We start from the raw sequence: 22,669 nt of genomic DNA on the forward strand, positions 1-22,669 counted from the left end.
CTGTCCAGGCATGAGAATAGGGAAAGAAAGTGAGAAAATCCATTGGAGGTTTGGTCGGTATGAGTTTATCATTATTATTGTAAAAAAAGTCAAATAACTTTTTTGGTTTCATTTTACTACTCCCTGGGCCTCATTAATCTGCTCTTTGAGCCATTCTCCACTCCCTAAACTTCTCTTATCCTTTCTGTCACCTCTCTTTTACTCCCACCTAGCTGTCCCTGCTGCCCACTGGCATTGCTGGCTCCTGATAGAGGTGTTTACAGATATTTCAGATTAACTTGCTTACATCTTCCCTGTTTTGCCATTTACCGGCAAGTCACTCCTTCCTTTCACCGCACATCCCTTGGTCTGAATTATCTGGAGTGTGGCCACAGACCGTTTCTTTGCTTTGACAGTGAGATAGGTTCCATAGTCACTGAGGCATTGGGAGGGGGTGGTGGAGGGGGTGGAGGGGGTGAGATTTTCATCTCTGGTGCCAAGAACTTTTAAAGTAAACTTTTTTTTTTTCTCCCCGGGAAACCCCTTTATTCAAGCAAACTTATTATAATTCATATTTTCTTGATTCCCTACAGAGCTTCACAAAATTCAGAAGTCTGTCCCTGCAGGGAATTTCACTTGTAATGGCCTTCATTCCAAAGATATAATTCTGTTCTCTTTCAGTGTGCACATGGGAGAGTGATGGAAGTGCATGAAGAAAGGCAAGTAACCCCTGAAGAACTTGAGTTTCAGTAGCATCCATATCACTCAGGGTGATGGAGGACGTTCTGTAGAAATGAAAAGGTTGGCAGGGGAGAGAAGAAGAGACGATGAGGCACATTAGGCAAGAGTTTAAAAAGGGGAAAAGAAGGTGCCTTTTCTGTACTAAAATGACTGTTTCTTTTCTTTGTTCTCCCTGGATTGCTGTAACTTTTCATGCATGAATGTTATTATATATAGTTTTTCAAAACAACAGGAAATGCTGAATCCACTTGTATAAAATTGAATTGACATGTAGATTTCAAAGAGGAGGCTTATATTTCTCCTTCTATCCAGTTGTGGTTAGGGTATCTGAGACTTGCAAAAAGTTTAAAGAACAATAGAAAATAGCTTTTCTTCAGGCACATAGAGACCTGAAGTCTATCAGGGAAGGCAAAGGTCCTCGGCTTGGGGCAGGTGGTATAATGCAGATGGATGAGAGAGAGGAAAGTTTTGTTTCCTTTGTTAAACAGAATGACCACAAAGAACATTGAGTCAAAGTTACTCAAGTCCAAGATGGGTGAAGGGACTGTAAAACAGCACCAAACTTCTTTAAACTGAGTTCAAGTTTCCTGGACAGAAAGAATTACCTCTTAGAGAGAATTGCAAACGAGTTTTTAGAACCAAGTTTTACAATTACTGAGAAATACTGGGCAGTAGAAGATATGTTGGACGATTAGAGGTGGTTAAACATAGGTCTGACCTCAAGAAGAATCCGAGGATGTGCCCCACAAACTGTAAGGAGGGAACCTGATGTTGATTTAGGAAAGGTCTTGGAATGGGTTATTAAACAGTTGTTTCTTAGTTCTTAGATGAGGAAATGGTGTTTATAGATACTATGGCTGGAAACAAATTATGTCAAGGGATTCTTATTTTCTTTTAAACAGAGTTACCAACTTGGTAAGGTTTCTCATGATACCTTTGTGGATGAGTTAGGGGAAATATAGGTGAGTGTAGTGGCTTTCAAGCTTGTTTTGACTGTGACCCTCAGTAAGAATTATATTTTAGACCATTATTCAGGATATACAATTGAAATAAAAGTTTCATGAAACAATACTTATTTACCCTTACCACACATGATACACTCTGATTTTTTTTGTTGTTGTTCTATTTCATTTTTCTTGAAAACTAGTCATAGGCCATCATATTGCTTTCCTGATCCACTATGAATCACAACCCATAGGTGATAGTTCAAACAGATGGATTCACAGTGTAAGAGATGACTACACTAGGGGTGCCACAATTTCATCTTAGCCTATCTATCCATCAATTTTATCATGGATGAAGACATAGAAGGCATTCTTCAAGTCCATAGGTGACACAAGGCTGGGAGGGGAAGTGAAGATATTGGATAATAGCAGAATACAAAGATAGGGACTGAATCTAATGAGATGGAATTGAATACAAACTAACATAAGATCCGGTACTATGATGTATGTGTAGTAAGGGTAAGTCAGTATTGTTTCATGAAACTTTTATTTCAACTATATATCCTGAATAATGGTGTAAAATATAATTCTTACTGAGGGTCACAGTCAAAACAATCGAAAAACCAACAGTGCAAGTACAAGATGAGGAGATGGGGATGAGAGACATGTGAATTTTTAGTCCTCTGTAATCACATCGTACGTCAAAAGTGTCCAAAAATCCAACTCAACTTTAACTGTGGTTTCTTAACCTGTGCTCTTTATTTCCCTAGCATTTTGCACAAGTGCTTTGGGGGTTGCCATGCAAACTACCACTGGGTGGGAGTGAGCTTGAATAGAGAAGGTTCTAGGATACTACTTCTTGTTTGAATTTGCTGTTTGTATCAGTTTTATAAATGGGGACTTCTTCTGTTTGAAGTAAATGTTCTTTGGCAAAAGTCCTTCTGAAAACCACCAGGCAAAATGACCCGAAACAGAGAATACAGAAAGAGGGTTCTGAGTTAGTCAGAGCACATCTGGATTATTTTGCTCATTTCTGGAAGCCTCACTTTCAAAGAGATATTGATAAATAGGAACATGTTCAGAGAAGAATGAGGAGAATGGTGAAGGAACTCAAAACCGTGGCAAGTGAGGTACAGTTAAATGAATCAGGGATGTGACTTAGGAGGCCTGAGAGAGTTGTTCACATATATTGAAAAGGCTGTCATGTGGAGAAGGCAGTTTGGTATAATAGTTTGGTGAAAAGAATGTGAACTTTGGCATCAGGTCAACCAGGTTCAAATTTCAACTCTGCCACTTATTGGTTGTGTGACCTTGACCAAGTTTCTCAACTCCTCTGAACCTTGTTTTTCATGTTTATTAAAAATAGGGGAACATAATACTTCCCTTGAAGGACTGTCATGAGGATTAAATAAGATAATATATATGAAAATACTCAGTATAGTGCTTGGTTCACAAATATATTTATTTCATAGAAGACAGATTAATTCATACCACGAGGCCTAAAGAGTTGCAGTAAAGACTAGATGGTGAAAGTTAAAGGAAGATTAAAAAGTTAGAGGGATCCCAGAAGAGCTTTCCATCAGTCAGAGACATTCAAGGATTGAATGTGCTGCTGGGGAAAGGTAGTGAGTTCCCTATCCCAAGAGGCATTTGAGGAGACGCTGGACTATTACTAAATGGTGAGAATATTCTGGAGGGAATGACTGGGGAGAGGAGAATTCCCAGTAGACTAGCTCAATAGATTGAATGCATGGGGTCAAGGTTGGCTCCTCCAAAGAACCAGATACTGTTCTTCTTTCATAACCATGAATGATGCCTCCTTCCACTTGTTAGGCCCATCAGACAAATGAGTGCTTTGGGGAAGCACTTTGTAGTATAAAGATGATCCAACAAGCATATACGGAGGACTGGTTATGTATTGGATACTCCAAGTGTGCACATTATGGGCAGTGGGTCAACAGGATTATCTGCATACAAGAGGTCCATGTTGCTCGTGTATCTGCTATTGGGCTGATTTGGGGGAGAGCATTGGGCTGGCCCCAAGGAGTAAATCAGCTCTCAAATTTGCTAGCACGCCAAGAGACTTGGTCTAACTCCCAATTCTATTCTAGTCAGGCACAAGATGGAAGTGAGTTACCAGAGCAAGATGATTCAAAAGCAGCAACGGAAATAAAGAGCCCAATCTCTTCATAATCAACTCATCTCCTGAAGTGAAAGGCCTGGTTGTTTATAGCAGTGCTGACAATGGGAAGTTATGCTTCAGAGTTTATACCGAGAGTTGTTTCACATTTCAGTAAATCAAAAAAAGATATTGATTTTGAACAAATGGCTGATTTTATTGTCAAAGCAAATTTCATTTCTTGGGATGATTAGATTTTACTAAACTCTTTCCTAAGTGCCACTAAACACACATTCTGTGAATAAACAGCATATTCCTCAACCAAATGACATTTGTCACCCACTAAATACAATTATATTTGGTCATCTCCAGTTGTCATTGAAAATGCAGAAGTGGGAAAATTGCACACTGGGAGTCAGAAAGTTTTTGCTCAACTCTTGGCTGTATGACTTAATAACTCTATGGTCATAGCACAATACATAATCCTTCTGACTACCAGTTTTCTTCTCTTTAGATGGGGAGGGTGGCTTCTTCTCTCAAGGGTGGTTGGGTAGTGGAGATAAAATGGAACAGTGTGAGTAAGATGCTTCGCATAGTTCCTGGCACATAGTAAGCGCTCAATAAGTAGTAGCAGTTATTATTAGAATTAACAGAAGGAGAATATTCATAATCTGCTGAGGATTAGGGCACGCTTTTGAGGGTTGATTCTTCCCAGGGGCTCAGGTTTGCCTCAGAAAAGAACAGAAAACAAAGGCATCACGTCCCAGCTTCCAAAGGCATTATACTATGCTAGCATGAATGGGCCTTCCCATGTTGGGGACTTTTTTTGTGTGTGTGTGTGGGGGGGATTTTAGTTTCCCGACCAGGGATTGAACCCAGGCCCCCCAGGCAGTGGAAGCGCTGAGTCCTAACCACTGGACAGGCAGAGAATGCCCAGGACCTTTTGGTTTTGAAATGTAGGGAGAGTAACAAGGAACTTTAGCAATTGGGTTATATTTCTGTAGAGAAACCTTCATGATGTTGTAAGGGCCCTTGAGAAAACAGTTGATCCATCTTCCTGATTCCAGAGAGGCCTGTATTGCAAGCATTCATAGATTACTGCTATCCAACATTTGCTTTAAAAGTTTCAGAAGGTGGGGATTCTATAAGGTCTTTGGATAATGTATGATACTGCCACATTGTCTTAGAATCAGTAAGCTCTTCATAAGGTCTGATTCAAATCTTCATGCTGCAGCACAGGCCTCTATTTTTTCTCTTGCCTCTGCCTGTCAGCAGAATCTGCGTGCTCTCATTTAGACATTTGTCTCTACCCTCACCCATCAATATATTTTGATTTACTGAAATATAAAACTGAGCACTGTAAGCTCAGCTGGACCACTGTAAGTACTACTATAAACAACTGGGGCTTTCCTCTTGGAAGGTGTTATGAGGCTCCCTACTCAGCTTTCTTCCTTCCAGCTCAAGACAGCCCATGTTCTTAAGCAGAGTCATGGGAAACCTAAGTCCCCAATCTGCCACCATTGTCTAAACAGACAGTGGAAACTCTGTCCGTAGAGGCTGAGCACCTGGGAAGCTGTGCCACGCGCTGGCTTCCTCCCGGTAGACACTTTGACCCAGAGCATTTCCTTTGGTGTCTTCCAGCTTTTGTCCACCTGTGCCGCACCTGGATGCTGATTTGCTTCAATGCCAGATCCTCCCCCTTCCCAGCCAAACATCTCAAAAGAGTGATCTATTTTCACTTTCTTCATTCCTCACCTCCCAATCTACCACTGCAGTCCAACTCCAATTAAATTGCACTGTACCAAAGGCACTCTTATCAGAGTCACGAATGCTGTCCAACCAAATTGTTTCTTAAAACAACAACAGGGCTTCCCTGGTGGCGCAGTGGTTAAGAATCCGCCTGCCAGGACTTCCCTGGTGGTGCAGTGGTTGAGAGTCCGCCTGCCGACACAGGGGACGCGGGTTCGTGCCCCGGTCCGGGAAGATCCCACATGCCGCGGAGCGGCTGGGCCCGTGAGCCATGGCCGCTGAGCCTGCGCGTCCGGAGCCTGTGCTCCGCAACGGGAGAGGCCACAACAGTAAGAGGCCCGCGTACCGCAAAAACAACAACAACAACAAAAACACACCTTATTTTACGTGACCTCTAAGCAGCATTTGATATTAACCGTTCCCTTCCTTTTGAAAAGCTTGCTTCCCTTGTGTTTTTGGACCACATGCATTCCTGGTTTTCTTCCTACTTGTCGGGTCTCTTCATCTCACTCTCCTTTTTGTGGGTTCCTATTCCTCATTCTTCTCTTGAATATTGTTATCGTTGGAGTTTGGTCTGAAGCCTTCTCTTTTTTTCTGCTTATGTACCCTCCCTGGAAGATCTCACCCACTTCCCTATTTGCCATTACCATGGGATAAAACTGATAATCCCAAATCTCATCTCCATTTTAGGCCTTGATATCCAATTTCCTGCCAGATGTATTTACCTGAACATGCAATGGTACCTCAAACTCAGTTTGCCCCCAGATAAACCCCTCACCCAACCCTCACCCAAACCTGCTTCTCCTCTTCTTGTATTTCTTATCTCAGCGAATGGTACCACTATACACATACATCCTTAATTCCAAAATTGTCAGTCAGCAAGTTCTTTGATTGTAGCTCCAATATTTCACTAATCTGTCTCGCTTTCTTAATCCACACTGCTGATACTTTAGGCTTGGCCATTATCATTGCGTGCCTATGTAACCCGCATGAAGCTGGGCAGCTTCACGGTCAGGGTCATCACGGAGTTGTATCTCAAAGAAATATCACCTGAACAGCCAAAAAAAAACACTGGAAAGCAATTTAATTTGCACTGAAGTTTCTTGAAAGGGGACTAATCATTTATTTATTGATGTTTTGTCCCTGTCACACCTACATTGCTTTGACTGCCTCTTAAGGGGTCTCCCTGCCTCTAATACTGTTTCCCTCCACTTGATTCTCTATACTACAGCTAGAATGCTCCTTTAAAAACGGATTTCCATGTTTAAGCCTATTTTAAAAATGCATTTTCTTGCTTAATGCTCTCATTGGCTCCCCATTGTCCGCTGGATAAAACTGGAACTCCATCACGCTTATAAGGTCCTTCACCACATTGTCCGCACTTAACTCCTTCATATTCTTTGTACCATATAGTGTCTTTTTCATATTGGTATATGTGTTAACTATGCCTGCTGAGCACTTACTATGCATGTCCAAAGAAGGTACAGTGGGAAACTCGTTGGATACATAGTTTGGCAACAGAGAGCGAATTATATGTTAAACATTGTGATGTTAAATTCCAGGAAGGGAATGAGACCACAGAGAGGATTAGAAGCATTAGGGAAGGGTCCCGTGGAAGAGGTGAGGTGTAAGGAGGGTAGGGAAGGGGATTTGGACCAGCAGAAGAAGTTCCAGTCTGAAGGATTGGGGCCATGAGAAGCAGGCTCCTAATAAAAGTGGAAGGTCATACTCTGGACACTGAAGTAGACATCAGTCCAGGCTCATTGTCCTGTGCCAGCCTAAGAGGAAAAATGCCAGATACTCTTTAGGGTGCTTGAAGCACACAACACGAAGAGATGGCCAGCAGCGGAGATAGAAGCCAAATAATTTGGACCTGAAGCCTGATTTCTCTCCCAGGCTGTCCTGCTGGTTTCGAACATGTACCCTGACCCACCCCACTTAACTCTCCATCTCCTCCCCACCTCCCCCCCGAAAATGACTGTTTTTCTCAAGCTGATGTTGTTTAAGGAAAAGGGAAGGGGGATACTGTCAGGGAAACTGAGGCTTGGAATGAAATGTCATAGAGAAACTGTCTCCTGTTCAGTGGGCTGCACTCTGCATGCCAACCTGAAAGGGATGAGGTAGCTTTTACGGCGGCAGTTATGGCTTACGAGGTGTCGTGTGAAAAAGGACCCTTCTCATGGTGATGAAGATCCTATGTTTGCTCTATTTAGACAAAGAATTCTCTTTTCAGCGTAACTTTCCACACCGAAACACATAAATTGTTTAGAGCTGACTGACTGCAATACTAAGTGTTCTATTTTAAGTTAAAACTATTCCCACAAGTGAATCATATACGTGCATCTTCTCTCTTTCGTCCCCCTCCTCCATATAAACACATTCACGCCCTTCCTCACTGCCATAAATAATGCTCCTTTTGCTTGCCTCCCGCAGGACTTTGCATCGTGGAAAGTTAGGCTGCTCTAGGACTTGATAGCCTGACCCACTCTTATCTCTCTTAAAGAGGGTTCATTCATTTTGTCAGTTTTCCAGGCCTTCCAATTCCGATTTTATTTTTGTAGTTGACTCTATTTGACTATTTTCTGAGGTTCTGGGGTGAGGCAGGGGCATCCTAACCGTGGAGAATATTGCTGGTTGCCTACTGAAGAGTAATCCTTCATTCCTTGCTAACAGAACCCTGATTTGGGTTCTAGAATTAGGTAGCAGTCTGCTCAGGGAGGTTGACCCAGTTCCAGAGGGTCTGAATCCATTTTGGAGATCCCATTTCCCCTTTGCCAGTGACTCACTTCTGGCCAATGTGACACAAGAAGGAAATCTGCCTAGTCTGTTTCCCTCACTGAACATACCAACTGCTTGTGTCTGCAAACTAAGAAAGTCATCCACAAGGTGCTGGGACTGTGCTCTATGCTCTGTAATCTCTACATGTCTAATCCTGATTTTGCATAATTCTGGTAAAATCAGAATTTTGAACTCAGACGGGAACTACACTGAATTTTCCCTTTTATTCTCATTGGCAAAAGGCTCTCCTAAATACATGTAAAATAGATCTGAGGGAATGTTGCTTTTACTTCAAAAACAAAACCCCACAAAAAACCGCCCTAGAAATAGCTATTTACATAGACATGAATAATAAGTCATGCTCATATATTCATTAAAAAAGATTTCCAGACTTTAGTAGTCAGTACTTTTCCAAATGGGAGTTATTGTATTATTCAAAAATAATAAAATTACATATCTTGGACCATAGTCAATAAGTGAAATTGGCCTCACCCTCTAATTGATTCAAATTTGAGAGACTTTAATGTTCACGCCAACATTCCACCCAGTGGTACTCGCATCCTAGTTTACTCTTTTCTCTCAACTGAGTTTTTCTGAGAAGGAAAAAAGTAACTTACATAAAGAGAAACTTCTGCTATCTGGTGTTATAATGGATACGCCAGGCTTCCTTTCTACCTAATTTCTGTATGAGAAAATTGTTATCCGTTTCCATGATGCCAAATGGTGATAGCGCTTGAAAACCATTGGTGCCTACCTGAGTGATGTCCATTCCCGAGTCACAGCTCAGTGGCTGTGTGGAAGTCAGACCGTTTGAGCCGATGACTGTTGTGATCACAGCATTCTCATCAATTCTCCGAATCATAGTCCCATCCACAAAGTAAATGAATCCATGCCTATCAACTGTGATGCCTGTTCGGGAAGAGCAATTGAGCATTAGTAGTCTAGAGGGCCACATTTGCACCAAGATCAGTATTTTGAAAGAAGCCATAGAAATGAGAAGGCATTTTAAAGACATATGGATTCAATTTTGCTCAGCACAGACAGAACAGTAACGGGAGAGGTTTGTTTGGACACACATTCACTCCTCTGTGTATTGAGAAGAAACGACAAAATGTAATATGTGGAGAGAAAGCCAGTCTAATAATTTTGTTGTCCAGTTTTACATTTCCCTCCCCCGGATACTTGCTTACTCCCACAAACAGGAAAAAAAAAAAAAATCCTCTAAGACAAATGGTAAGAGACAGGGGAGGCAGTGTATGTTCCATTTCTTTTGGAGGGCAGATGCATAGGCCGCTCCTTATTTTCATAGTTGCATTAGAAATAACTGACTTGGAAAGCATTAAAATTATTTTCATCAATTCACTCTCAGTTAACAGAGTCTAATAATTCTGATAAACTGGACTGAGTTTTTTCTCTGTATTATCTGTTAAGAGGGCAGCTGGAGAGCAAAATTATGGTGTCACAAGAGGAATGGTTAAGCTTCTAGAAAAAATACAAGTCAATAAAATTCTCACAGTAGTTTTACACACTGTGCTAATCACAGTCTTGTTTCTTGGAAAATATATAAAAGCAGTTAGAAGGCTGGGGTTCTAATACTGAATGCACCACTTACAACTGATGTGTGACTTTGAGTCATTCAGCCTCCTCTCTGGTAAAATATGGAAAAGATTATCTGCCTGTGATATTGTGATTTATAATAAAGAATTTTGGTCTCCGTTCCCTTTTCTAACAGAGCTCCTAAAACTCTTGGGATTGCCTGTGGTGAGAGAGATAAAGGTGACTTTTGTTATGTTAATATGGTGACTTTGGCCGCACTTTGGCCGAAGAATAGGCTGGCTGCCAGGAGAACCAACCTGGTGATTAGAGGATTGGAACTTTCAGTCCCACCTCCTGACCTGGGCTGGAGATTGAGTTCAAAGGCCAATGGCCAATGATTTAATCAATTATGATTATGAGGCCTCCACTGAAAACCCAGAAGGACAGGCTTTGGAGAGCTTCCATGTTGGTGAACACAGGGCGATTTGGGGAGAATGGTGCACCTGGAGAGGGCCTGGAAGCTTCCTCTCCTTTTCCCCATACCTTGCCCCATGCATCTCTTCCATCTGGCTCTTCCTGAGTTACATCCTTTTTATAATAAACCAGTTATCTAGTGAGTAAACTGTTTCTCTGAGTTAGCTGAGCCGCTCTACCAAAATAATGGAACCCAAGAAGGGAGTTGTTGGAACCTCCTATCTACAGCAGTTCTGTCAGAAACACAGGTGACAACCTGGACTTGTGATTGGCATGTGAAGTGGTGTTGGGGGAAGGCAGTCTTGCAGGACTCACCCCTTAACCTGTGGGATCTGATACTATTTACGGGTAGATCGCGTCAGAATTAAGTGAAATCGTAGGACACTCAGCTGGTGTAGAATTGCTTGGTGGTGGTGTTGGTGGTTCTCCCCATGCTGGAAACTGGTCTCAGAACACCTTTTATTGCTTTACTTGGCTAAAGTGACCAACTGTCCTGGCTTGCCTGGGACTGGGGCAGGGTTCAGTTTTAAACCTGCGACAGTCCTGGACAAACTAGGATGAGTTGGTTATTCTATGCCTAGGTTGTAGTAAGTATCTGATGAAATAATGCATTTAAAAAGTGTCAGACACTGATACAGAACATATGGTTCAACTCCTGCTTCCCTTGCTACTTTGAAAATAACCACATGGCATTACTTTAAAATTAGTTTACAATTTAGTCTTTTCCTAGTTCTCCTTTATTCAGACCTTGTGAAACTCAGAATGTATGTTAAAGTTAGGAAGATCTGTGATAACCAGCATGTCCTCTTAGTGCTCATGCGTGCACCCACACACGCACACACACACGCACAATAATTTTCCTGGCAAAGAGTGAACTCATCTAAAGACAGTTTATAAACCCAACTTAATAAACTGCCTTTAGATGAGTTAGTTCATTGGCAGGAGGTTAATATTAAGGCTCGACTTTATGATGTACTTTGATTAATCCTGATGTTCCTCATGAAGTATTAATCCTTAACATCTATGAAAGTTACAGACTCATTTTTTTAAAATAAATTTATTTATTTTATTTATTTTTGGCTGCATCGGGTCTTTGTTGTGGTGCGTGGGCTTCTCATTGCGGTGGCTTCTCTTGCTGCAGAGCACAGGTTCTAGGCGCGTCGGCTTCAGTAGTTGCAGTACGTGGGCTCAGTAGTTGTGGCGCACTGGCTTAGTTGCTCCGCGGCATGTGGGATCTTCTGGGACCAGGGCTCGAACCCTTGTCCCCTGCACTGGCAGGCGGATTCTCAACCACTGTACCACCAGGGAAGCCCCAGATTCATCTTAACTTTCCCTGAATGCCTCTAAAGTCATCTACGTTTTGGTGAGTTCTCCAAGGAAACCAGCATGTCCAAACAAGGGCAATTCCATGTCAATAAGTCCCTTTATTATTTTGGGTGGCATAAAGACTTAAAGAAGGTTTTTAAAAAGACTTTTAAGACCGCGGCAGGTCAAAGGATGATGGCATAGGAACATTTCTTTCATCTCCAGAATATCTGGACTGAAGATGAGTCAAGGGGTATTTCTGCTTTCTATTTTTCTTTGTGTTTTGGCGAAATCAATTTCTTAAATGCCTAGAATTTGGTCTGGTGTGTGGCAGGCCTATGATTTGGGATCACCTTCTATGACCTCTGTATTCAATATCACTGAATGTGAACTTGGAAATTTGGCTGTCATAAGAGGATGAACTGAAAGATCAAGACTCAAATCTGGAGAGAGAAAGGCTAAGAGCAGACAGGCTTGAAGTGTATAAAATCATGAATTATTTACCAAACGCATACTGAATGGCACTGTGCCAAGTTCTGTGCGCGCTAAAGGACGAAGAATTCAGGTACGTGGAAAGCAAGACTAAGAGGATACTGTGAAAGTGCTGCTCTAACTGGGAGATGGTAAACTTAGAGAATCAAATCCCTGAAAATTGAAACAGATTCCCAAAAGGTATAGACAAATGTATTCCTCCAGAAACTAGCAGTACAGAAACATACATCTTTATGCTGACATCAGGGAGGACCATTCTGTTCCTTGACTACTACACTCCTCACCCCCGTCAGAGGGTGGAGTTTGGCCTGATCTGGGGAGGATAATCTTGGACTTTCATGGTTTTCCCACTTTTAATTTTTGTGAACTTCTAAACACTGAACTGCTCTCTCTCTGTTCCTGTCAGCTGAACTCCACAGATGAGGCTTATTAAATCCTCGCTGTTGGCCTTCGGGGCTCATTTGGCTGACAGTTTGTAGGATATTCTCCTTTCATATATTTGTGTAGCAATTTCTTTTATCGCGGTCCAAATTCCAAAATACTCCAATTTTTGAGATTCTTTAATTAAATTTAATTGGGTTATACTGATGTTTGGAGTTGAAAAAGAAATAGTAGAAAGGGCTTTGAGGGGCTGTGTGATAGGTGCTTTATTTATGCATCTAGGCATATTTTATATGTACATATTTTCATTTCCTCTCATTTTCCTACCCCAACCAATGAACCAACCAAACAACCAACACACAGACAAATTCCCCAAACAACTAGTTTTACAAACTCTTCGCTGGTGAGGTTTAAAGGGTATTTAATTTTCACTGAGGTTAAAAACCAAACTGGAAATCATGGGTAAGAAAAAGAGAATTATTTCTGCCATTACTTGGCTGGGGAGCGGGAGGGGGCGTGGTCATCTCCCATAATGAGTATCGGTATAGCTCAGGGATGTTGATGACGCAGTATGATCTATTACTGTTTGTTAGACTGAGTGGGAGGAGGTAGCACATGCCCAGTCTATTTTAAATTTTATTCTTCAGAGACGGGGACGTGAGTGATTTCATAGCACATAAAGCCATCTGGGGCTAGCAAGATCTTACAGATTCAATAAGACGTTCATATTTTGATATAGTTGTACCCAGATTTCCAAAATTTGTTACCCAATGCTGTGGGCATAATTTGTTCCAAGGGTCACGTCTCTTGATGTGCTTACTTGACAGGGTTTTCATTAGCACTTAAAACACAATGGAAGGCACAGTCTTTGAATGAGAAAGGAATTAAACTGCATTGAAAAGACTCACTTCCAGGGTTTAAAATTTTAACCAGTATTCATTTTTAGAGCAAGCAAAAAATATATAGATCTGTGCGATTACCACAAGGTTAGGCAGTGATGCAGGGTGGGTGGGATAGGGGTGGGACGAACAACCAAGGAATACACTTCCCTCAGATGCCCAGACAGCATGTTTAGCTTGGAGCACATTTTTACATTTGTGAGAAAATAAATAAATCCTTGTAAATTAGTGCATATAATGAAAGCACTGACAGACCATAACCTGGAAGTGTGAATGGTGCTGTCTCCATTCATCAGCATTAAGCCCTAACAAGCTCTTTCTATGGAGGAAACTGCTCATAAATAAAGTGCATCTTGTAAAAAAAAATTATTCGCAGTGTCTTATGCAAAGTAGGGGACATTATATAATATCTGAACTGCAGGCTCTTTTCTCTGTGAAGCATAGCTCTGTATGAAACAGCTGCAAATTAACGGGCGAAAGTATTTGACTTCTACCCTTGTCTTATTATCCTCCAATGAATAAATACTATAATTCTTAAGAAGACAATTGCCTAAAGCTGGGGCAGCCTGGATAGTTACTAATAAATTTATCACCTGTTGGGGAAGAGGATGCTGCTGATCGATACTGAAGCAGCAGGGGCAACCTGATGTGGTATCACTGAGAGTCCAGATGTGGAGGTTAACAGCCTGGAAATAGTAGCTAAAATCCCAAATTAGATAACAGAGAAGATCAGAGTTTTTGGCTGTGCAGAATGCCAATTTCAAATGTTGGCAGAAGGCATCTCTGTATTTAATTTATAAAAATTACAGCTGTTGAGGCCACCTACATTTTTATTATTTCTGTATTAAAAATGAACCTTCTTTCAGAATATAAGCTTTGGAAAGTAGTCATAAAATTCTCTCCATCTACAGCCCTAGCAACCAGAAAACTGAAATACTGCTTTTTTTTTTTTTCCTGCCACAATCTGCTCTTTAATTTTATGAGACAGAGGTAAATGGTTAAAATAAACTTTCAGGGAATGTCCTAAGTGCAATATGGCATCAGCTCAATCTCCGATACTGAGTGTGCTGAATTGTGTAGCTGACATTAGCCAGTTGATCATAAAGTGCCCTTTAAGTCAAAGAGTTTAAATTTTTTGCTTTGTTTCTGTGCATTTCAATTCTCTGAAAATTGGTATCATATGTGTGGTCTATATGGAAATTCTCCACTAGGCAGAAAAGTCCATTCCCCAACTGATCTAACTACTGTCCACTTATAACTACCTACCAAAAATCAGAAAGGGCCAAGTTACTTCTGTACAATAAGCCTGTTATCTTGCTAGGTAGACACCAAATGGAGCTTCTAGAATTTGGAGGGATTACAAATATCTGTGTGTTACTAGGGTTGGAAGGAAGCAGAGCTTAATGACCAGCTGAGATGATTTCACTGTGTGGTTAACAATGAGAACAGGAGTTCTCAAATATGAGACTCTAATAAACCTACCGTAACATTACAGGACAAGTGAATAGTGTGAGTTATTTAATCAGATGACCTCTTTAATTAAAAAAAAGTTACACTATGTTCTAACAGTAAAGGTCAATTTCCAAAGAATTTAAATACAAATTAAAAATGATAAGCATTCAGACTAATATGTCCTTCCTTTCAAGACTCAGAAGGCACTCAGAGACATCACGAGGAATGAGAGATTCGTGGGCTAGTTGACCAAGAATTGTGATTGAGAGAAAGGCAGGTAAGGCCACTTGTCTTCACTTTCGCTCCTTCTGATTCTCTCAAAGCTTTAGCCCTCCAGGCAAGGAACAGTGAATGAAGAGCTCTCCCACCTCCACCAGCACTATTTTCCTAAAAGTTTACTGGGAAAGCTGTTTTTGTCCTCACTTATTAATTTATTCAGGATTTATTTTGAACCTATTATATGTCAGGCACTGTGCTAGGCACTGCGACTACTGCAGACTATAAAACAGATATGGCACTGCTCTTGAGAAGCTCAGAAACCAGTGGGGGAGACGGAGAAATAACCAGGCAATTACAGTGCCTTGAGATAAACACTAGTTTGGGGCAAGTCCACGGTACCATGGGAGCAGCCCTGGGGGATGGGCTGGGGAAATGAAGGTCACTAGTGTTTTCGCAGATTATAAATCACACGTAAGCAGAAATCTGAAGGACTACGTTGAATTTCTGATGAGCCCAGTGTGAAATCCAGGTAAGCACCACAAAAAACCCATTAAGGCTGACTATTATCACTAAATAATAACCATTTTCATTTGCTGAGAATACTAAGATATTCCAGGCACTGTGCTGGACTCTTTTTTTTTTTTTTTTTTTTTTTGCGGTACGCGGGCCTCTCACTGTTGTGGTCCCTCCCGTTGCGGAGCGCAGGCTCAGCGGCCATGGCTCACGGGCCCGGCCGCTCCGCGGCATGTGGGATCTTCCCGGACCGGGGCACGAACCCATGTCCCCTGCATCGGCAGGCGGACTCTCAACCACTGCGCCACCAGGGAAGCCCTGTGGACTCTTTACATACATTTTCTCTTTTTAATCCTCACAGTAGCCCTGTGAAGTAGGTATTATTAGTGTCACTTTTTAGAAGAGGAAATAGAGGTTCAGAGGTCAAATGACTAACTCCAGGTTGCCAATGCTAGATTTAGCTCATGTTCGTCTGACTTTCAAGGTCCATTCTTTTGATCACTATCCCATGTAGCCTAAGTGGGGCTATCAATCACTTTACCACAGGAGTGGTGTACAGAATGGTTTCTGAGGGTCCAGAAACTCCATGAAATTATCCACAAAATGTTTCGTGTATGTGTATCGTCATGAGGAGATGGTCCATTGCTTTTGTTAGATGGTCAAAGTGATCCATGATCCCTCCCCTGAAATTGTAAGAATTCTTATATTCCTGTAGAGCTCCTGGACCTTTTCAGAATTATTCTTCAAAGATATTCTGCAGCTTCATTCCTACAGAGCTGGTGAGTTTTAGGAAAGCACCCAGAGCTTCCATGTGATAGGGACTTTGGTAACTTGACTATTATTTATGATCTACTAAATAAAAAGGAGACCCCAGAAACAAGGGTCACAAACTCATATGTCATCAGGGGACAGGCAGGTAGCATTAGTCTGTGAGTTAGGTCAGGTGTTACATTATACAAGTTCTAGGGGAAATGAAGGTTAACTAAAAAATGCATGTCCCACCTAAATGCACTCAATCTTTTTTTTTTTTAATAAAGACACAGAGTGGGACAAATGAATTATATTTTGAACCAGATTTATTCCCTGAGTTGCCAATTTATGATGCTTGCTAGAGAACAATCAAGAGGAGTATATCGTCAGTGAAGAGGCTGCTGTGAGCAGACAAGATCCATGAACTTAGAATAAACTAGTACTGCCGTTAAAAGTTATGTCCTGATAACAGAGATTTCCCATAAACCGCCTGCCTCCACACATGCATACCTCTCCCACTATCAATGTTCTGTACCAGACTGGTATGTTTGTTACAATTAATGAACCCACACCGACACATCATTATCACCCAAAGACCATAGTTTACATTAGGGTTCACTCTTGGTGTTGGACACTGTCTGAGTTTGGACAAATGTGTAATAGCATGTTTCCACCTTTAGAGTATCAGACAGAGTAGTTTCAGCATATAAAGATTCTGCTTAATTTTTCTGTGAACCTAAGACTGCTCTAAAAAATAAAGTCCAGTTAAAAAGAAGTTATGTCTTGGTTTATAAGCTCTGAGAAACCAAAGATAATCAAATCTAGTTCCAATTCTCCATCACGGGAAAATGAAATCCCTGGATGGCTAGTGACACAATACTTGCTAAGCATGCAGCTTCTTTTGTTCCCACCAAGATCAAAGCTCAGAATTTATGACAAGTTCATCAAATTTAGTCAAATCAAACCAGAAAAGTAGGCGTTCAAGCTGAACTTGACTTTGCTCTTGCTCTGTCCCCCTTCTCTTCCTCATCCTTCCTTCAGGAAGCTCTCCCCCTTTAGTACGGCGGAGACAATGCTATGTATTCAGGTCATCCTATCTGTTTTTCTTTCTGAGAATAGAGCTAGATTACATTTCCCAGCCTCCACTGCAGTTAGGTGTGGGAAGAAGTGATATATGCTACTTCTAGGCCTGGTCCCTAACAAAACCTCTGTTGAGTTCCTTTATGGAGTCCCCCCTCCCTCTAGGCTGGCTGGATGCAGAGTACCCATTGGAGGACTCCAAGGCCTAAGAGATTGACAAGCCACTAGATGGAAGGAGCCTGGCTCCTGAGTCACTGCTAGGAGCAGGGATTTCTCCTATCCCACAGGCAACCTTTTACTGCACTGTGATGTGAGCAAGAAATAAACGACTATTTTGTTAAGCCATTGAGATTGTGTGTGTGTGTGTGTGTGTGTGTGTGTGTGTGTGTGTGTGTGTAATATATAGTTGTTAGCTTGGCCTCACTATTACATTCACCAACCACCAATTCAAGTCCTGTTTATCTTCTAAGGTTTTTATGAGATGTTTCTTTTCCAGGAAGCCTTCTCCATAAACTCCACTTTCTGGTCTCTCTGTTTTCTAACCTAAAGAAGCTTCTTCTTTTTTTTTTTTCAAATGTGAATTATCCAGTCATGCTCTGTCTAGGCAAAAAGCTCCTTGAGGGCAAGAACTGGATTTTATGCTTTAGTTTTATATCTCAACAAATCCAGTAGACCCGGGCACAAATGTTCAATAAACCTTGTTGAATTACAGGCTTAATTGCCACGCATCTATAGTGAAGCACATCTATCTTGAATCAAATAAAGCATGCCACGATGTCAAGATCTGCATATGAATTTCTCTAAAAATGAGTTTAGAAAGGAGGCAATGGTAATCTCTTTCTCCAAAGACCTTTAAGAGGAGTACAGCCCCGTATCAATTAGTGATGATGAGAATATGGGAAAAAGGGGAATCGACCACTCAGAGAAAATAGCATAAGGACCATGGATCAAATTAACTGCAACTGAATTTGATCCATGTAGATAGCTACACTGAATAGCTCAGGTTCCCTGCAAATCCACTTTGCTCTATCAACACAACTTTGTGTTATGATCTTATGACCTCTTCCAACCATACTCTAATGTTAGGAGTTCTAAGGAAACAGCAATATCTCAAGATTTCACCTTAATTTGCTTCACTCTGGACCACATAAGGGAAAGCAGAGAGAACACTGGCTCCAGGGTCACATCAGGGGATCTGGGCTTCAGGATGACCTCTGTTACAGATTAGCTGTAGGACTTGTCTTGATTTCCTAACCCACACCCTACCTACTGCACAGGGTTAAAACAGTGTGAAGCTCACAAGGGCCAATGAAATGAGAGCCCTTTGAAGAGGATGAAGTCTTACAGTGGTGCTAAGTGGTGTCCTAATTGCTCAGTCATTGCTGTAATTCTTTCTGAAAGTGACTTTTCTAAGCCTTAGAACCATAGACAAAGATTTCCACATAGGCTCTGCTTCAACATTTTAGGCTCTTCTATGTTGGACAGACATAGTCGAAGCTTTAAGTCCATAACCCGGGTCAGTGGCAGAGTGCCCTATGTTAGATTCACCACAGAGACAAGGCAGAGGTTGAAAACAATTTTGTTAGCTTAGGGGAAATACTGCACTACTGAACTACTGGTGTAAAAGCCTTCAAGCTTTTATAAGATAGGTAAAGTTTTCATCCAGAGAATCAAATAAATGAAGCTCCATGCTGTGCAACTGGCTCAGGGAGACCCTGGGCTGGGGGTGGTGCTGGTGTCTCAACATTTAACAGTGACACCAAACATTAGGGATGGTATGAGTTAGTTTTCCTTGCTTTATAGAGGTCTGTGTATGTGTGTGTGTGTGTGTGTGTGTGTGTGTGTGTGTAAGCGATTGGGTTAAATAGACAGTTCTAGTTCAAGTTGAAATGCATACCTCATGTTTTATTTTTATGCTAGAATTCTTGCTCAAAAGATGCCTATAGGTTGAGATTTAAGGGGACTCAGTACATTTGGGCTAAGATAAATGAGGTTTATTGGACACGATCTGAATATTTTATATCCCCCCCCTTAAAAAATTCTTCAATTATCAAGCAACTGTATCTGGGACACTACTCAGATACATTTTGAAGAAATGCCTTTGTCATCCTAAGGAAACAAACCACCTCACAAGAACCTTACGTGAACAATTAGCTTGAAGAGGGAAAGTTCATTTATTGCCCATGAACCAGCAAAAAACTAATTGCCGTTGTTACACGCTGGGGGAAAATGAGTCTCTTTCAAGATATGTGAACGACCAAAAGGTTCTGATAAAAAAGCAAACTAAGTAGGATACCTTGGCCTGAATACTCAATAAAAGGAGGATATGAGGAATTAAGCCTGACAGTGCTTACTATTCACAATAGTGGGCTAACTCAAGAAGAATGAAAATTTCTGCAGGAAAGTTATTTGCATGTAGTATCTATTCAAAGACAACGCGGAAGGCCCATTTAAAATTCTTCCAACAGCCGTACATCTTGACTAATGAAGCTAACACTAGAAGAGAAGTTCAGGAAGCCAGAAAGGCAGGGTGATGAACACTCTGTGAATACAATTTTCGAACCTTTGAAATGAGGTTTAAAGAGACACTTAGGAGGACCAGTTTGGGCTTAATCAAAAATATATTATTAGAACAACAACAAACACAAATATGACAGTTGAGTAAAAGAAAAAAATTAAGCACAGCAGTTGTCCAATGAGACAAACAACTCTTTGACTTTTTCTTTTCCACGCTCTGACCTACAAGTTTGACAATCTGAGTGCAGAAGGTTACATTGAAAGGTATTGAAAAAAACTGGGATTTGCTGTTCAAAGGGGGCTGGTAACATCTCTGGCCTTGTCTTGATTGAGACTGGGGTTTCCAAGGCCATTTCCCCACCTTTTTTCCTCTAAGTTCAATTACCCAGACATGTTCAGGAGAGCTATGAGAGCAGCACATCAGGGTAGAAGCTATGAGGAGATCCTGTTGTGAGGCTGACTGTGACTTTCAAAAATTTACGTAATCTCCCAGTCCTTGGGGTTTTGCCTTTGTCTAATTGCGAGAAGAAAAGCTGAGATGCCCATGTCAGTGGATTACTGTAAAGACCAAATAAAATCACATCAGAACAGAATAGTCTGTGAAATCGTTTTGAAAGGTTAACACAAATGGTGTTAATATTTCTGTTTTTGATTAACTGTTAGGTTTCTGGCATCTTGCTGTGGATTACCTGTTACATGATGACCTGCTTCAGCACAGCTTGACTTAGACGGCAGGAACCCTCTGTGCAATTCTGTCAGCGTCTCCTCCATGCTGATGGTGACGAGCAGTCTGTACAGGGGTCCTGTGTTACTTTTCCAGTCAAACTGGTCTATTCACTGTCTCTGAAACACATCTTTCTCTTTCCCTGGTTATCACTACATATTTGCCTGCACTACTCCTGTGGCTGGAATCCCCTCTCCCTCTCCTAGTATCCAGATCCTACTCATCTTTTAAGACACAGTGCAAAGTCTAGCCTCAATAATTATAATATATAAACTGACTCAAAGACTTGCAGATATCTTGATGGAGGTACTTCCTTGTCGAGTATATCAAACAATTTCATCAATCTTGTCTGATGGTAGAAATCCGAGCCTCTTAGAAGAGATGTGTTATTCCACCGATATAAGTGGCTAGGAATGAGGATCACATCAGGTATACATCATTAAGCTGCAAATCTAAAGCGTGGCCTGTAACTAAGAGTGTGAGGCTTTTTGACTAGACTCAAGAATGCATTTTACATACTGAGATAGGGCCATTTTAACCAACCCATTTCAAGACCACCCCAGCCTTCGTAGGAGGAGCTGAGTCATTCACTTCCCACTTAGGTGGCCTCTTTGTTCTCCACTGCCCTACCCTTACTTCTTTGCCTTGTTCTTTGATCTCGTTCCTTTTTGAATTCACTTAACCTACCAGGAAGAGAGGTTAGAATCTAGTTCCCAGTTTTTCTTTACCCACGTGTCCAGTCCTTTTTCAGATTCCTTTCCTTTCTTCCACATCTTCCCCCTTCTGCTCATTTTCCTCTCCCCTTTTCTCCAAATCCCAACCAGCTCTCCATTCTCTGAGCGCCTCGAGTGCTTACAGTTTATATCACACAACCTAATGCTGATTACTGTTTCCTCTGACGATTTCTCCCTTCATTCCCTAACCAGATCATATTTCACTCACAGGCAGGGATCAAGCCTTTTTACTGCACTTATAATTTCCAAATTTCCCAATGCAGACCAGATTGTCTGCTGCTTGTAAAGCTCAACAAAACACTGAAGGTCAGTGAACATGGTTCTTTTTCTAATAAGATATACCAGGAGCATGACATGGGTCTGACAGAGTAGCTAAAACCAGTGGGAGTCTTATAAATAGTATAGTGGGTCACTGACACTAGTGTCTCATTGACACTAGTTAAATATGTTGAAAGTATTAGTTAAGATGATGGCACCTCTGGACACCTGCTTGATAACCAGGAGATCTTTGTTGTAACAAGAGATGGTTGCAGTGTGTGACGACAGCATTTAGCATAGTTCCTGCCATACAGAAGTGCTTTATGTGTTTATAGAATAATAAATGACTAAGCTCTATATTAGAAAGAGAACAATTTGAGCAATTAGAAAAAAACAAATTAGTAACAGCCAGCAAGTCTAATAAAGAAGGTAAAACAAAAGGAAACAGGCATTTACAGATACTGCTAGATAACATTTTGCAGCTGCAGTGGTTCCTTAATTCAACTGTTCAAAATATATTCAGCATTTCCAGGAACCAGGAAGATATCAATTTAGGGCCAATTCAGAAGGCAGTGGTTTTGGTCATGTGTTAATTGACTAATTTTTTTTTAAACATTCAAATAGATTATTTGAATAAAGACATGCTGTTAAAACTAGACCAGATATACTTGGGAAATAAAATAGTGCCCAGCATAACTAAAAAAACCCAAACAAACAAACAAAAATGAACACCCCCTCACACACACAACCACATAAAGAAAGGTTTTGAGGGCGCTAAGTGTTGATCTCTGGGTTCTCAAAAATTTCAAGCCTAACAGGCTAAAATCAGAAGATGTAAAAGTAGCCCTTCTTCAGACCGCTCTCCCCAGAGATGCCCCCAGTTTCACCACTCTGGGAAAAGTGGGAGGCACCTTTTGAGGGACCTCAAGCCCTAAGGTAGGGCTGGGGCAGTTGACTGCCTACAGTTCTGGTTTTACTTTGTTCAAGAGAACACAGAGAAAAGATTATAGAAACCAAAGTAGATA

General features: G+C 41.2%; 1 protein-coding gene across 3 annotated transcripts in view; it reads right to left on the reverse strand.

The window, feature by feature from the left end:
* The window catches only part of TENM1 (teneurin transmembrane protein 1), a 569,984-nt gene that overhangs the window by 64,375 nt on the left and 482,940 nt on the right, over window positions 1-22,669 (reverse strand). For all 3 annotated transcript variants that reach the window (XM_029240586.1, XM_029240585.1, XM_029240587.1), the window contains one exon: window positions 9,065-9,219. In XM_029240586.1, coding sequence (XP_029096419.1) covers window positions 9,065-9,219 — 155 coding nt within the window. The remainder of the gene's footprint in view (window positions 1-9,064; window positions 9,220-22,669) is intronic.

Source organism: Monodon monoceros, unplaced genomic scaffold, assembly GCF_005190385.1.
Source record: "Monodon monoceros isolate NGI ecotype Baffin Bay Population unplaced genomic scaffold, NGI_Narwhal_1 Super_Scaffold_22, whole genome shotgun sequence".
NCBI lineage: Eukaryota > Metazoa > Chordata > Mammalia > Artiodactyla > Monodontidae > Monodon > Monodon monoceros.